Source organism: Salmo salar, chromosome ssa17 (genome assembly GCF_905237065.1).
Source record: "Salmo salar chromosome ssa17, Ssal_v3.1, whole genome shotgun sequence".
NCBI lineage: Eukaryota > Metazoa > Chordata > Actinopteri > Salmoniformes > Salmonidae > Salmo > Salmo salar.
The window spans coordinates 17,021,299-17,038,015 of NC_059458.1; the positions used below are offsets into that span (position 1 = coordinate 17,021,299).

Below are 16,717 nucleotides of genomic sequence, written 5' to 3' on the forward strand. Positions count from 1 at the left end.
GCCCCATATACTACCCACCACTGCGACCTGTATGCGCTCGTTGGCTGGCCCTCGCTACATATTCATCGCCAGACCCACTGGCTCCAGGTCATCTATAAGTCTTTGCTAGGTAAACCTCTGCCTTATCTCAGCTCACTGGTTACCATAACAACACCCACCCATAGCACGCGCTCCAGCAGGTATATTTCACTGGTCATCCCCAAGCCAACAACTCCTTTGTCCGCCTTTCCTTCCAGTTCTCTGCTGCCAATGACTGTAACGAATTGCAAAAATCGCTGAAGTTGGAGACTTAAATCTCCCTCACTAACTTTAAGCATCAGCTATCTGAGCAGCTTACCGATCGCTGCAGCTGTACACAGCCCATCTGTAAATAGCCCATCCAACTACCTACCTCATCCCCATATTGTTTTTATTAACTTTTTTGCTCTTTTGCACACCAGTATTTCTACTTGCACATCATCATCTACACATCTATCACTCCAGTGTTAATTTGCTAAATTCTAATTACTTCGCTGCTATGGTCTATTTATTGTCTTACCTCCTTACGCCATTTGCACACACTGTATGTAGACTTTTTCTATTGTGTTATTGACTGTACATTTGTTTATTCCATGTGTAACTCTGTGTTGTTGTTTGTGTCGCACTGCTTTGCTTTATCTTGGCCAGGTCGCAGTTGTAAATGAGAACTTGTTCTCAACTGGCCTACCTGGTTAAATAAAGATTTTATTTTTTATTTCACCTATCTGCCTGACTAAATAAATGCATGAGGCAGCCACTGCCATGGATTGTATCTTGCCTATAGCAGCCGCTAAGCAATTATGAATTCTTGACAGAACAATTACCTCTTGAACTGAATCTCCACTATGCTGTGTATGAGCTCACTGAAACACAGTGCTGTAGCGGTGGCTTTTCCTGTCAATTAGTGTGATAATTACAATGGCACAATGCAATTGGACATGCAGTGACACCAATCAAATTATTTTTTGTTCTCATATGACAATTTTAGTGAGGTACAGTGATTATTAGTTGGTGAGTAACACCAATCATTGATGGATTACATGATGGATGTTGGACAGTCGATCATTTAGGTATTCCATGTTTTCTTTTTATCCCAAAAATCTACTGAAAGACTTTGACACATGAAACATTATCAGTCGACGTTTTGAGTGTTGCTCATCCGGAGCTTAGTGTGACTACAGACTGAGACTACAAAACAGTTGTCATTCTATGACTAAGTAAGGCAGAAGGATTCTCTCTCAGCGTCTCTCTATTCTATTCAGATGTTGGGAGAGTTTCTGAAGCCCCCTACGCTCTCCCCGCGTCTCCTCTCCTCACCCAGTGTCATCCATCCATCCATTTATTCAGAACTTCATTATCACGGGAAATAGGCTTTCTTGTTGGAAAATAATTAGCGCTTTCAGAATCGGTGCAGGCATCGGGAACAAAGGTCCCATCTTCATCTGTCTTGTGCCTCTACAACACAAGCAGAGAGATTCAATTGCCGGCTGAGAAGCTCGTAATCTCCACAGGAGAGAGTGGTACGCAGAGAGACTGTCACACCTGGGAATTGAGTGAACCTGAGTTTTTGAGAAAAATGTCATGAGTTCACTTTTCTTTGGTGTTAGCGGGTAGGGCTGATGTTTGAAACCAGATTTGAACCGAAGATAACGTGAACACGGAGCCTAAACGTCTCAGTGCATCAGCATTGTTTACTACAAATGTATGTACAAATCCCTGACAATCTGTGTGTGTGTGTGTGTGTGTGTGTGTGTGTGTGTGTGTGTGTGTGTGTGTGTGTGTGTGTGTGTGTGTGTGTGTGTGTGTGTGTGTGTGTGTGTGTGTGTGTGTGTGTGTGTGTGTGTGTGCGCAGGAGGTCCCTCGGAGGGAAAGCTGATCCCAGGAGATGAGATCATCATGATCAACGATGAGGCAGTCAGCTCAGCACCCAGGGAACGCGTCATCGACCTCGTCAGGTAACCCTGTCTGTCTGTCTTATTGTCTCTGTTTATCTAGGGTATTCAGCATGGGTAACTATGTCCAGTTGTGCCAACAGCTGTTATCTCCCATGGCCCTTCAGGCACCAGACTTTACAGGCACTTTATTCCTTTTAAGATAATAATTTCATAAACCATTATTTCTGTTACCTTACTAAAGTACAGACGTTACAAAGTATTTGGTGATTTGATGGCTGTAATTTCCAGGACACATCCAAACCATGCCCTTAGGGGAGAATATCTTGTGTCCGGCATTCACGTTGTAGTTTTTATTTTGTCATTAGGCTCTCAGAAATGTGTAGAGTGTAAACATGGCTGACAGTTGTTGTATTACTGAGGGATGATCAGACTTTCTCAAAGGGTCAGAATGTTGTAGAGCTAGCGTCTGCCTTCGGTCGTTTATGTATTCAACTCTGAAAAGTGAACATTGCATTTTCGTGACTGCATTACTTGATTGGGCATCTCTCACATATTCAGAGCCAATTATTACTGAACAAAACTCAGCCAAAAGCTTGGGTATTTATACTTTCTAACGTAGCAGACATGACATTTCATTAGAAATTGATAAATGTCAGAGTCTGAAGTGAGGCTGTGTTCTTGCCTGTTTGTTTGTGGAGACGTGAACATTTTTAATAACATCTCATCCCCCCCAGATACCAGAATATGGTGTGTGTATATGTGTCTGCGCGCATGTGTGTATGTATGTCCATGCGTGTGTGTGCCTCCAAGCATGTGTGCATGCGTGCGTGTGTGCGCGTCTGTGCCTGTGTGCGCAGGCGTGTCCCTTAGTTCATTACATTGGATTGGAAATCATTGATTTCCTGTTTACGTTGCCATTAAGTTGAAGTCATTCACTGTAACTATCAGTCAATTAAATGTGCTTTTCTCCCTCCAGAAACTGTAAGGAGTCCATTATGTTGACTGTTGTCCAGCCGTACCCTGTGAGTATCTTTATTTTTGAACTGTTGGTTATGTTGTTTATAATAACAGGATGTATGATTGCTGCACACCCGACACAGGGATTGGTTTCATCCTGACCTCCATGCTAAATCTCTCTGTTCTCAGTCGCCCAAATCAGCGTTCATCAGTGCAGCCAAAAAAGCCAAGCTCAAGTCCAATCCGGTCAAAGTGCGCTTCGCAGAAGAGGTCATCATTAACGGTCAGGTTCCGGTAAGTTCTCCTCCTGTCACATGGTTGACCGTTGAATTTATCCATTTGACCTTTGACCACCAACTGAACTGACAAAAGTGATTTGTGTACAGTTGAAGCCGGAAGTTTACATACACTTAGTTTGGAGTCATTAAAACTCGTTTTTCGACCACTCCACAAATTTCTTGATAACAAACTATAGCTTTGGCAAGTCGGTTAGGACATCTGCTTCATGTATGACACAAGTAATTTTTCCAACAATTGTTTCCCGACAGATTATTTCACTTATAATTCACTGTATCACAATTGCAGTGGGTCAGAAGTTTACATACACTAAGTTGACTGTGCCTTTAAACAGCTTGGAAAATTCCCAAAAATTATGTCATGGCTTTAGAAGCTTCTGATAGGCTAGTTGACATCATTTGAGTCAATTGGACGTGTACCTGGGGATATATTTCAAGGCCTACCTTTGAACTCAGTGCCTCTTTGCTTGACATCATGGGAAAATCAAAAGAAATCAGACAAGACCTCAGAAAAAAATTGTAGACCTCCACAAGTCTGGTTCATCCTTGGGAGCAATTTCCAAATGCCTGAAGGTACCACGTTCATCTGTACAAACAATATTACGCAAGTATAAACACCATGGGACCACACAGCCGTCATACCGCTCAGGAAGGAGACGCGTTCTGTCTCCTAAAGATGAACGTACTTTGGTGCGAAAAGTGCAAATCAATCCCAGAACAACAAGGGACCTTGTGAAGATGCTGGAGGAAACAGGTACAAATGTATCTATATCCACAGTAAAACGGGCTATTGACATAACCTGAAAGGCCGCTCAGCAAGGAAGAAGCCACTGCTCCAAAACCACCATAAAAAAGCCAGACTACGGTTTGCAACTGCACATGGGGACAAAGATCGTACTTTTTGGAGAAATGTCCTCTGGTCTGATGAAACAAAATAGAACTGTTTGGCCGTAATGACCATTGTTATATTTGGAGGAAAAAGGGGGAGGCTTGCATGCCGAAGAACACCATCCCAACTGCTTTGCTGCAGGAGGGACTGGTGCACTTCACAAAATAGATGGCATCATGAGGGGGGAAAATTATGTGGATATACTGAAGCAACATCTCAAGACATCAGTCAGGAAGTTATAGCTTGGTTGCAAATGGGTCTTCCAAATGAACAATGTCCCCAAGCATACTTCCAAAGTTGTGGCAAAATTACTTACGGACAACAAGGTCAAGGTATTGGAGTGGCCATCACAAAGCCCTGACCTCAATCCCATAGAATATTTGTGGGCAGAACTGAAAAGGCATGTGCGAGGAAGGAGGCCTACAAACCTGAGTCGGTTTCACCAGCTTATTGTGGGAAGCTTGTGGAAGGCTACCCAAAACATTTGACCCAAGTTATACAATTTAAGGCAATGCTAGCAAATACTAATTGAGTGTATGTCAACTTTGAATGTTGTTGAATTTTTCCGCACATTTATTAAACATAAAAAACAAATATACCTTATTTACATAAGTATTCAAACCCTTTGCTATGAGACTGAAAATTAGGCTCAGGTGCATCCTGTTTCCATTGATCATCCTTGTGATGTTTCTACAACTTGATTGGAGTCCACCTGTGGTAAATTCAATTGACTGGACATTATTTGGAAAGGCACACACCTGTCTATATAAGGTCCCACAGTTGACAGTGCATGTCTGAGCAAAAACCAAGCCATGAGGTCGAAGGAATTGTCCGCAGAGCTCCGAGACAGGATTGTGTCGAGGAACAGGTCTGGGGAAAGGTACCAAAACATTTCTGCAGCATTGAAGGTCCCCAAGAACATAGTGGCCTCCATCATTCATGAATTGAATAAGTTTGGAACTGCCAACGCTCTTCCTAGAGCTGGCTGCCCGGCCAAACTGAGCAATAGGGTTCCTCTGTGGAGAAGGGGGAACCTTCCACAAGGACAACTATCTCTGCAACACTCCACCAATCAGGCCTTTATGGTAGAGTGGCCAGATGGAAGCCACTCCTCAGTAAAAGGCACATGACAGCCTGGTTGGAGTTTGCCAAAAGGCACCTAAAGAGTCTCAGACCATGAGAAACAAGATTCTCTGGTCTGATGAAACCAAGATTGAATTATTTGGCCTGAATGCCAAGCGTCACATCTGGAGGAAACCTGGCACCATCCCTGTGGTGAAGTGTGCTCGTGGCAGCATCATGCTTTGGGGATTTTTTTCAGCTGCAGGGACTGGGAGGCTAGTCAGGATCAAAGGAAAGATGAATGGAGCAAAGTACAGAGAGAGATCCTTGATGAAAACATGCTCCAGAGAGCTCAAGACCTCAGACTGGGTCAAAGGTTCATCTTCCAACAGGACAACGACCCTAAGCACATAGCCAAGACATAGCAACGACTCTAAGCACATAGCCAGGAGTGCCTTCGGGACAAGTCTCTGAATATTCTTCAGTGGCCCAGCCATTGCCCCGACTTGAGCCCGATCGAACATCTCTGAAAATAACTGAAAATAGCTGTGCAGCAACGCTCCCCATCCAACCTTGAGAGGATGGGGAGCATTGAGAGGATCTGCAGAGAAGAATTGGATAAACTCCCCAAATACAGGTGTGCCTGTAGCTTGTAGCGTCATACCCAAGAAGAGTTGAGGCTGAAATCACTGCCAAAGGTGCTTCAACAAAGTACAGAGTAAAGGGTCTGAATACTTATGTAAATGTGATATTTCCGTTCGAAATTTTTATGAATTTGCTAACATTTCAGAAAAACTGTTTTTGCTTTGTCATTATGGTGTACTGTGTGTAGCTGGATGAGGGGGAAAAAAACAATTTAATACATTTTAGAATAAGGCTGTAACAAAATGTGGAAAAAGCCAAGGGGTCTGAATACTTTCTGTGTTGGTATACACTTGTTTATCTGACTACATCCAGACAGTTCAACAATGCTAGCAAGCAATATAAGGTAATTCCTTTGTAAGTCCTGCTTCCACCTAGAACGCAGTGCAACTCTGTTCTCTTCATGTTGGCTACTGTATGTCTTGTATGTCATTCTTCTGTGTCTCCTTTCCACCCAGAACACAGTGAAGGACAACTCTCTCCTCTTCATGCAGAACGTTCTGAAGGTGTACCTGGAGAACGGGCAGACCAAGTCGTTCCGGTTCGACTGCAGCACATCCATCAAGGTGTGTGTGAGTGGGAGGAAATTAATGGAATATGGCGTGGGGACTCAACCTTGACTTGAAATGCAAATTGCATTCTAACCATCTTACCTACACAGGGGCAGAAAACGAGAATACAAATAAAAAAATGTATCATTTGGTATTAGGACATTGAAATTGACCTTTGGTTATGGTGTGATAGGATGTTATCATGACCCTACAAGAGAAGCTGTCCATCAAGTGCATCGAGCACTTCTCCCTGATGCTGGAACAGCGGACAGAGGGATCGGGCAGCAAGCTGCTACTGTTGCATGAACAGGAGATGCTAACTCAGGTAGGAATTACTGTAGGCATGCTAACGCTAAGTCATTGGTTTGACCTTTACTTATCCAGGAAGTCCCATTGAGGTCAAGCGACCTCTTATGTAAGGTGTACCTGGCCAAGAGGGCAATTCATGACAGAGATCAATCAATGACTCAGTCAACCAATCAATTTATAAAGCCCTTTTTACTAGTGCTTTGCAGTATACACTTATGCATTTCATCTAACAAGAAGCAAATGGAGCTTCTGCTTTCTGCCATAAGTCCTAATAGTTTGAAAAAGAGCAGAAGAAAGAGAATCATATATGTAACTGATCTAGACACCACTAGCCCATATCAGGAGGATAGGTCTCAGTAGCTCATAGCTACAGGTCCAGGTTATCAACGTCCCAGAGAGAATAGAGAGAATGAAAGTCATTCATCTGTTGCTAGCCCAGAGTCCCCCTAGTGATCCCATTCTGCTTCCTAAACGCACTCCCACCTCGGCCTCTTCACTTACTAGCCTAAGATAAGAGGCAATTCTATTCCAGCACTACGCCACAATCACACTCCAAGCTTCTAGCTGAGACAGACAAAGTACACATCCCAAATGGCACCCTATTCCCTTTTATAGGTCACTACTTTTTGACCAGGGCCCATAGAGCGTCCCATAGAGCGCTGGTCAAAAGTAGTGTACTAGGGAATAGGGTGCCATTTGAGACGTACGCAAACACTTCCTGCTCAGTATTCATAGAGCGACTCAAGAACACAGCATGATTTATCAAGTCCGGCACAGCAGGGCGCCTCTGCTTTCAATGTTTTAATGAAAGTGTACTGCGATCATAGTGAGGATACTTTTAATATGCATCACCATCATCCTGCATAGACAGCTCTAACTGACGAATAACAAATTATTATTCTTTTCAAGGATGAAAAGAGTTATGTAATAGGTTTTGTTATGATTCTTGTAAGGGCCTGAAATCTGTAAGCTCAATGCTCAAGACGTTACTCTTAGAAGAAAAAAAAGGCGCTATCTACGTAGAACTTAAAAGGGTTCTACCTGGAACCAAAAAGGGTTTTCCTATGGGGCCAGCCGAAGCATCCTTTTGGAACCCTTTTTTTCTAAGAGTGTACCTGTGAAGGAAATAGGGAACGAGGGCAAACTACTGACCAGTGTAGCACTTACAATATATCTCCCTCTGCGTGTCTTAATGAATTCCTGTCCCTTGACAGAGGCCAAGAACCTGTCCAATGGATGTAAATTTGCATGACTTGTATTTGCAACAATGACTCACCCTGTCCTTAGCACTGGCCTTACCATCCCATTATGTCCTCGGGAATGAATTTACCTGGCCATTTTATGAAGTTTGACCTAGCACCTTGAGGGATCTTGCGTATGATATTTTTTGTTTTTATGTGTCTATCTCTTTCACATCAGTATACATTTACAGTGCGGTAAAACATTTCAATATTTTCTCTGTAACGCTTTCTCAACTCCTCCCCCTCCTTTCTCACATCCTCTCATCCTCTTTTTTGTTTCAGGTGACACAGAGGCCGGGGTCTGATAAGATGAAATGTTTCTTCAGAATCAGCTTCGTCCCCAAGGACCCGGTGGATCTGCTCAGACGGGATGCCGTGGCGTTTGAATACCTCTACGTTCAGGTGAGAGCACCGCAGGAGACCTGGTCCAATCATAGTGGAGCATAACACAAGACTGTATTCTCAGGTGAACTTGTCTAACAAGCATTGAGACTTTAGCTTGTAAATAATGGCCTTTTGATCAATTTTCGGTACATGCGTATCAAGTTCAAGGTTCCCATCCAAAATTGGTTGGTTGTCTATGTTACTGACAACAATGCCGGTTTCTAGCTTGTCCTTCCTCAACTTGTAAATAGAACAAAATGCATCTATTTTGAATGGATTTGAGTCCACTGGTTCTAACTGTCCCTCCTGGTCTTCCGTAGAGCTGTAACGATGTGGTTCTGGAGCGCTTTGGCTCGGAGCTGAAGTACGACGCCGCACTCCGATTGGCCGCCCTGCAGATGTACGTCCTCACTATGACGACCAGGCAGACGCAGAAGGTCTCGCTCAAATACATCCAGTAGGTTCAGCTCCTTACTGTTATTTTTTTATTTGACCTTTATTTAACTAGGCAAGTCAGTTAAGGACAAATTCTTATTTTCAATGACGGCCTAGGAACAGTGGGTTAACTGCCTTGTTCAGGGGCAGAACGACAGATTTTTACCTTGTCAGCTCGGGGGATTCGATCTTGCAACCTTTCGGTTACTAGTCCAACGCTCTAACCATTAGTGTTCACTAGGTGAACACTAATTTGCATTATTTCCACGCCCTTGAATATCAAATGCCTTCTTAATTTCCAGGAAGGAGTGGGGTCTGGCCCTTTTCATCCCACCAGCAGTGATGACCAGCATGAAGGAGAAGAACATCAAGAAAGCACTGACGCACATCCTCAAAACCAATCAGAACCTAGTGCCTCCAGGAAAAAAGGTACAGTACGGATTCCGTCGTCGCATCTCTCTCTCTCTCTTTCTCTCTCTCGTATGCTTAGCAGAGCTGCCCTCTAGAGGAGTGTAGCTGTCTGTCTGTTTGCTTTCTTTTTTTTTCTTCATCGTCAATGATGATGTCAGTTGTGTATTTGAGACAGAGATACAGTCAAACCTATAAACAGTTAGTGTATTTTTGTTAACCCCAAGATATTTTCCTCTGGCTTTTTTCCCCTGCAGTTGACTGTGTTGCAGGCAAAGGTGCACTACTTGAAGTATCTCAGTGACCTGAGGTTGTATGGAGGGAGAGTGTTCAAGTCCATACTTTTGGTAAGGCCACTAGTTGTAGCTTTCCCTATTTCAGTCATTTGTCAAATAGAAAAACAATCCGTATCCCTGTAGATATTGTTCCAAATCAATATCCTGCCTTCTCTATTTTACACACTCTCTCTCACACACACATACACATACACACCCCTATTCAACCCCAACACACACATACACACTCCTCTTCAACCCCAACACACACACACACATACACACACCCTCACCCCCAACACACACCCTCACAGCAAGGGGAGAAGCAGACAGAGGTGACCTTGCTAGTGGGGCCCAGGTACGGCATCAGTCACGTGATCAACACCAAGACCAACCTGATGGCCCTGCTGGCAGACTTCAGCCACGTGAACCGCATCGAGATCCTCACAGAGGATGATATCAACGTCCGCGTGGAGCTACACGTCATGGATGTCAGGGTAAGGAGTGGGGCCTGAGGTGTCGAGTTGACACAGTTAAGTGAGTGGCTTGAGGCTTGGACGGCAGGTAGACTAGCAGTTAAGCGCATTGGACCGGTAACCGAAAGGTCGCTCGTTCAAATCCTGAACCGGCAATGTGGGAAAATCTGCCGTTCTGCCCTTGAGCAAGGCAGTTAACACCCAACAACAACTGGGCGCCGATGACGTCGATTAAGGCAGCCCCCCAAACCTCTGTAATTCAAGGGGGTTGGGTTAAATACGGAAATAAACTTTTTGGTTGAAATCATATTAGTTGCGCAACTGACTAGGTATCCCCATTCCCTAACAATCTACAGATACCCATAAGGCATCATGCCCTGGTCAATATTAGCTGGCTAATAAGTAGAAAAAACAGTTTGTACATAAATGCTATTCTTGCAAGACCACATCCTTGTGTTCTGTAATGTTTTTATTTCTTTATGTTTGATCTGAAGCCCATCACGTTGATAATGGAGTCTAGTGATGCCATGAACCTGGCGTGTCTGACAGCAGGGTACTATCGACTCCTAGTGGACTCTAGGAGATCTATCTTCAACATGGCCCACTGCAACAGCATTGCTGAAGAAATGGGTTGGTCAACCTAGTACTATGCGGTGTGTGTGTGTGCGTGCGTGTGTGCGCTTCTGTATAAATGTCTATTATTATCAGAATTTTGTCAAATTGTTGATGGGAGTTCTTCTATTAAACAACAGATCAGGACAATCTTCTGGAGTGGCCGTACAGCACTTCGTTAGGCAACTGTGAGGACCCCAATGCTGCTGGCCAGGACGAGCATTACAGCAGTGACATGGACTTCTCTAACAATGGAGGGAGAGAGAACAACATCTCTCCCTACGTCCCCGAGCCCCAACACCATACCCTAACCCTGCAGCAGAACGAGAGGCCTTCGGAGGGGTGGAGGAGTCCCCAGCCCCCACCTCTCCCCCCCGCCAGAAACAAACCCCAAGACTCCCCCCGGAGCGCCAAGGTCTCCTTCATCTTCGGAGACCCCCCTTTGAACACTGTGAACCCCAAGAACTTAGGCTACGAGCGCCTGATGGATGATAGTCCCGAGGTGCCCGAGAACAGGCCCATAGCCTACTTGCACAACGTCAACAACACAGGAGACTTCAGGACCCAGGTGCCCGTGCCCTTCCAGTTCGCCGACTGCAGTTCGCATGTGGTCTACAGCAACATCGGTGAGGAGCTGGTGGAGGAACCGCTGCTAAGGGACCTTTGTTATGCAGACACCACGGACGACGCCGAGGATGAGGACGACGCCAGCTGTGAGGAAGACTCTACCGGGGGAGGAGGGGGGGAGGATGGCGGCAAAGGTGGAGGGGGCGGCACGATGGCGGCAAGCAAAGCCACGTTCCTCACCCTCTCGGGCTCCAGCGATGACATCATCGACCTAACCTCACTTCCCCCCCCCGAGGGGGGCGATGACGACGATGATGATACTGACGGCGTCCTCCATTCGCTAAATCTCGCCATTGCCGCCCCGCCCCCGGGGTTTAGAGACAGTTCTGATGAGGAGAGCCCCGAGGGTCGCCCTTTGGCCACTGCCGACAACGATGACATGCCCGTGTCGCTGATCGACGCTGTCCCCACGGGGTCGCATGGCGAGGGGAGCGGCGGTGAAAGGAGGCTGGAGGATGCCATGGTGACAACCCTGCAGGCACTGGAAGCCCTGACCGTGTCCGAGGAGAGGCCACACCCACCACGCCCACAGCGACCACAGCCCAACAGTAACCCAGGTCTTTAATACTACCATCATTATGCCAACATCACTTATAGTTTACAGCTTACAGCTGTTGTGCATATAGTGTCATGGCCTCACTCTAGTTTTGGTTTTTCATTGCTCACTGTTGTGCTTTGTGATCAGACCTAGCCCAAATTAGGATGTCTTCAAACTATATGTTGAACTTTGTTTAAAGTGATATAATATAATTATATTACTTTTATGTAAATAAGGTTGAAAGAAGCTCAAATTATATTTTTTTCTTCTCTCTGGCTCACATAGGTGTGCATATATCTCGAGCTTTCAGTCCTGAGTCTTCCTCTGACTCGGGCAACGAGACCAACTCCTCAGAGATGACCGAGACCATGGAGCAGGCCGCCGCCCACAAACTCATCCACGAGAACCACAGGCGCCTCCTTATCGCCACCTCCGAGGGCTACCAGCCTCTGACGGAGGAAAAGACAGACTTCCCCGTCTCGCCCAGAGTGGCCACCCAAAAGAAAGCCCACAGCCCCTCCCACCATCGAGACAGCGAGCCGCCGTCGTCCGCCACGCTCCCTAAACAGACCCTCCATCCAGATGACATAGAGCTGGATCCAGAAACCACCGATTCTCTGACTAACCTCTCCTCCGGCTTCAGCAAGCGACCTAACTCCATGGTTGTTGGAGGGAAACGGCTAAAAAAGTTGGCCGACACCAACGGGAAGTTCAACACGTTCAGTACCAGAGACGGCCACAGGGGGAGCCAGCTGGATGTGGAGCGTACCTCGTTCTGCGAGAGGTTGCAGAGAAGGCCGCCTCTTCCTTTACCAGAGAATTCCATCTCCATCATGGCGGAGAACCTGGCGGTGAACAGCCTGGCGAGGAGTCACCGCAGGCTGCCGTGCCCCCCTCCCCCACATCCTGAACAGACAGAGCCTGAGGAGGAACTTGGGGAGGCTGCAGGGGGGGACACTGGGGCGATGGGAGGCCAGGAGGAAGAGTACCTGGGGGGAGTGGCAGGTATTTTCCCCTCCTCCCCTACCAAGAAGCCCCGGGACCCCCCCGGTGGGCAGGGAGATGCCCCAGGGGAGCAGCTGCAGCAAGTGAGGCAAGGAGTTGCCCGGCTGTGTGAATACCACCTAGCCAAACGGATCTCGTCCCTCCAGAACGAGGCCCACAACTCCCTGCAAGGCTCCCAGTGCTCATCACTGGACGCGGGCTGCAGCACGGGGAGCAGCGCCTGTGGCACCCCAACGGATTCGCCCCTCTGTGCCCCTGACGGCAACCACCATCCTCTCTCTGAATCTTCCACGTCCCTCAGGGTTTTCACCTATGAGGACAAGGCTCCCCACGGCACCCCGGGCCAGATCCCTGGGGGCAGGGACCTCCACCCCCAAGCAGACACCACACTCCTGCGGAAGATGCTGCCCAACATACACCCTCCTGGGTCAGACACCAGCAGAGAGGGTTCCCTCCGGTCGGCCAAGATGAAAGAAACCACAGGTAGTACAGCTAGAAGGAGTAACCTTCAAAATGATCTGCATGCCAAGACAGCCTGTGTAAGGGGTGCTAACCCCAAGGAGGGGAATGAGTCCTATAGGCAGCTCATTAACTACCTGACAGTGAGCCAGATGCACCAGGGAGGCAGGTTGCACAGTGCAGGCTTGGGAGGGGGAGTCAGGAAGGACACTAGGAGATATATTACCAGTAATCCCCAACTGATAGAGATGGTTAGGAGTAAAGGGAACACCATTCACCGCTATCCCTGCATGCCCTCCTTGTCCTCCTCACCCTTCCTCAGCCAGAGTCTAGTGAACCCCAATGCAGCCACCTCACGGGGTGACAAAGGCTCCCGACCTTATCACTCCGCCACGCTGCCCACTAAATTGAAGAGCAATCCTGACTTGCATGCTCAGAGACCCGCTGACAGTCTTGAAGTAAGGCCCAGTGGCACAGAGAGGAGGAGCTCCTTTTCGGGCCTTGAGAGTGAGTTAGAGAGGGGCGCCATTGACCCTGAGGTCGAGCGGTTCCTGTCCCTGAGGGACAGCATCCATGGAGGGGGTGGGGGCATGGTCCACAGGCCCCCCTCCAGAGCGCGGAGTGTGATGTCCCAAAGCGGTGCCAGCATCTGTGGCCCAGAGGACTGGCTCAGGTCTGACTGCAGGACAAAGCATGCCGTCCGACAGGCTCTTAACGATTCTCTCTGTTTCTCTACTGCCCCTAGTGTAGCTCGCACAGAGCAGCTGGGGACGTCACTGGGAGCGGAAGCAGGAGATCACCCATCAGCTTTCACTAAGCAGGCCAAAGCCTGTGCCACGGCTCCACCCCCTCCTCCTCCTCCACCACCTCCACCACCTCCCCTACCAGCCAACATGAGCACCCACAACTCCACTGTGCCAAAGCAGGAGTCCACCGTCACATACAGACAAAACCACATCCAGTCAGTCACAGCCAGCCTCCACCACCAGTGCGAGCCCAATATGAACAGCCTCCAGCGGGGCAGGGACTCCAGTATGAACAGCCTCCACCTGGGCAGGGAGCCCAGCACCAACAGCCTCCACCTGGGTAGGGAGCCCAGCACCAACAGCCTGCAGCGGGGCAGGGAGCTCAGGCGGAGCACCAGTAATGTAACTGCGGGCTCCGGGAGTGTGGAGGTGCTCTTTGACAAAGGCAGAACCAAGTGCCAGCAACAGCAAGCACAAGTTGACCCCAAACTACAAAGGAGACCAACAAGGAAGAGGCTGTCGAAGAGCTACTCGCAGGGCTCGGTAGCGTCCACCTGCTGGTCGGCTGGGGGCAGAGACAGCCGGAGGGCCTCAGTGATGTTCCCCCTGCTTAAGGACACCAAGCACATGAAGGGCTCGCAGAAGCTGGACTCGGGCAGCCCCTGGAGGTGCCACGGTCCCTTCAGCTACTGCTTCTTCAAGAGGAAGAGCCAGGCGGAGGAGGATGAGGTAGAGGGGGGCGAGAGGGACGAGAGGGACGAGAGGGGCGAGAGGTCCAGGCGCTGCCGTGGCGGGGAAATGGAGGAAGCAGTGTCTATCTATGGCCCGGCCACGGACGCAGCAGGCGACCAGCTCTACAGCGAGGTCCTGACCAACATGAGCTTCAGCGACCGGCTGTCGCGCATCAACACGCTCAAAGACCGCATGTACGTCTTCCCCGTTGGCTTCTCGGATGTACACCGCGACGCCAGCGAGCTCATCGCCCTAGTGCGCTCAAGCGTAGGCAGGGGGGACCGCAGCGGCCAGGTGCCACAGATCACAGCAGACCTGTCCCAATACAAGCAGCTGCTATCCATCGAGTCTAAAGAGCTGGGGAGGGCATGTCGCAGGATGGCCCAGGCCCACGGCAGCCCAGAGGAGATGCTGCTGGCCATCACCTGCAGTTTCCAGGTGCTGTGCTGCCTGTCTGAGGCCTGCATGTGCCTGGTGAGGGGCCTGGGGGCATCAGCCGCCCAACAGCAGAGGGAGGTGGTGGCCAAGGTGGACGAGCTGGTCATGAACTACATCTGCCTGCTGCGCGCAGCCGAGGCGGCGTCCATCGGAGCGCCCAGCGACCACAGCGTCAATGCCCTGGTCCGCCACTCTAGTACCATGTCAGCCATCGCCAACGCACTCACCCGCTCCCTCAAAACGCTGCTTAGCAAGTAGTAGGACGCCCAGCCGGCGGCACCGTCTTTTAGTGTTATGTACATTATACAAAGCCATACAAGTCCAGACCTTTGTAATAAGAACTGATGTTATTATAGACACCCTTCTTCCTGTGTACAATTTATTTTCCATGTAAATAATGTACATACAGTACATATGATACACTATATGAATATATAAATTACTAAAGACATTTTGAGAGGTCATTGGGAAGACATGTACTCTTTAATGTGATATTGACGATGCAGTTATAGGTTGCAATGTGGAGAGGATTGATGTACCGTAGCACTGAAATTGCACTGCATTTAACACTCCTTAGTGTAATTTCTAAATTATTTTGACATATTTTTTAAAACAAATACAGAGGACATAAAATTATAATGAAAAGACATGAAATATGTAAGCAAGTATCTTATTAAAGCGCTTTTAAGTCGATCAGGCAGTGTGTAATGTTTAATCATTTTTTAAAGTTATTTCATTGTATGCGTTTTAATATGATCCTCTCTGGACTCAATGGTGTCCTTCAACATCTACAGTTGAAGTCGGAAGTTTACATGCACTTAGGTTGGAGTCATTAAAACTCGTTTTTCAACCACTCCACAAATTTCTTGTTAACAAACTATCGTTTTGGCAAGTCGGTTAGGACATCTACTTTGTGCATGACACAAGTAATTTTTCCAACAATTGTTTCCCGACAGATTATTTCACTTATATTCACTGTATCACAATTCCAGTGGGTCAGAAGTTTACATACACTAAGTTGACTGTGCCTTTAAACAGCTTGGAAAATTCCAGAAAATGACATCATGGCTTTAGAAGCTTCTGATAGGCTAATTGACATCATTTGAGTCAATTGGAGGTGTACTTGTGGATGTATTTCAAGGCCTACCTTCAAACTCAGTGCCTCTTTGATTGACATCATGGGAAAATCAAAAGAAATCAGCCAAGAACTCAGAAAATGTCTGGTTCATCGTTGGGAGCAATTTCCAAACACCTGAAGGTACCATGTTCATCTGTACAAACAATAGTCTGCAAGTATAAACACCATAGGACCATGCAGCCATCATACCGCTCAGGAAGGAGACGTGTTCTGTCTCCTAGAGATGAACGTACTTTGGTGCGAAAAGTGCAAATTAATCCCAAAACAACAGAAAAAGACCTTGTGAAGATGCTGGAGGAAACAGGTACAAAAGTATCTACATCCACAGTAAAACGAGTCCTATATCGACATAACCTGAAAGGCCGCTCAGCAAGGAAGAAGCCACTGCTCCAAAACCGCCATAAAAAAGCCAGACTACGGTTTGCAACTGCACATGGGGACAAAGATTGTACTTTTTGGAGAAATGTCCTCTGGTCTGATGAAACAAAAATGGAACTGTTTGGCCATAATGACCATCGTTATGCTTGGAGGAAAAAGGGGGAGGCTTGCAAGCCGAAGAACACCATCCCAACCGTGAAGCACGG

At 47.6% G+C, this 16,717-nt stretch overlaps 1 protein-coding gene across 2 annotated transcripts in view; it reads left to right on the top strand.

Moving 5' to 3' along the window:
* Positions 1 to 15,688, top strand: part of LOC106575283 (FERM and PDZ domain-containing protein 4) — a 65,777-nt gene extending 50,089 nt beyond the window's left edge. For both annotated transcript variants that reach the window (XM_014151715.2, XM_045698892.1), the window contains exons 4-16: positions 1,871 to 1,973; positions 2,890 to 2,935; positions 3,060 to 3,164; positions 6,218 to 6,325; positions 6,504 to 6,635; positions 8,143 to 8,262; positions 8,565 to 8,701; positions 8,982 to 9,108; positions 9,345 to 9,434; positions 9,677 to 9,859; positions 10,333 to 10,468; positions 10,591 to 11,634; positions 11,901 to 15,688. In XM_014151715.2, coding sequence (XP_014007190.2) covers positions 1,871 to 1,973; positions 2,890 to 2,935; positions 3,060 to 3,164; positions 6,218 to 6,325; positions 6,504 to 6,635; positions 8,143 to 8,262; positions 8,565 to 8,701; positions 8,982 to 9,108; positions 9,345 to 9,434; positions 9,677 to 9,859; positions 10,333 to 10,468; positions 10,591 to 11,634; positions 11,901 to 15,253 — 5,684 coding nt within the window. In that variant the 3' untranslated portion in view covers positions 15,254 to 15,688. The remainder of the gene's footprint in view (positions 1 to 1,870; positions 1,974 to 2,889; positions 2,936 to 3,059; positions 3,165 to 6,217; positions 6,326 to 6,503; positions 6,636 to 8,142; positions 8,263 to 8,564; positions 8,702 to 8,981; positions 9,109 to 9,344; positions 9,435 to 9,676; positions 9,860 to 10,332; positions 10,469 to 10,590; positions 11,635 to 11,900) is intronic.
* The last annotated feature ends 1,029 nt before the right edge of the window (positions 15,689 to 16,717 follow it).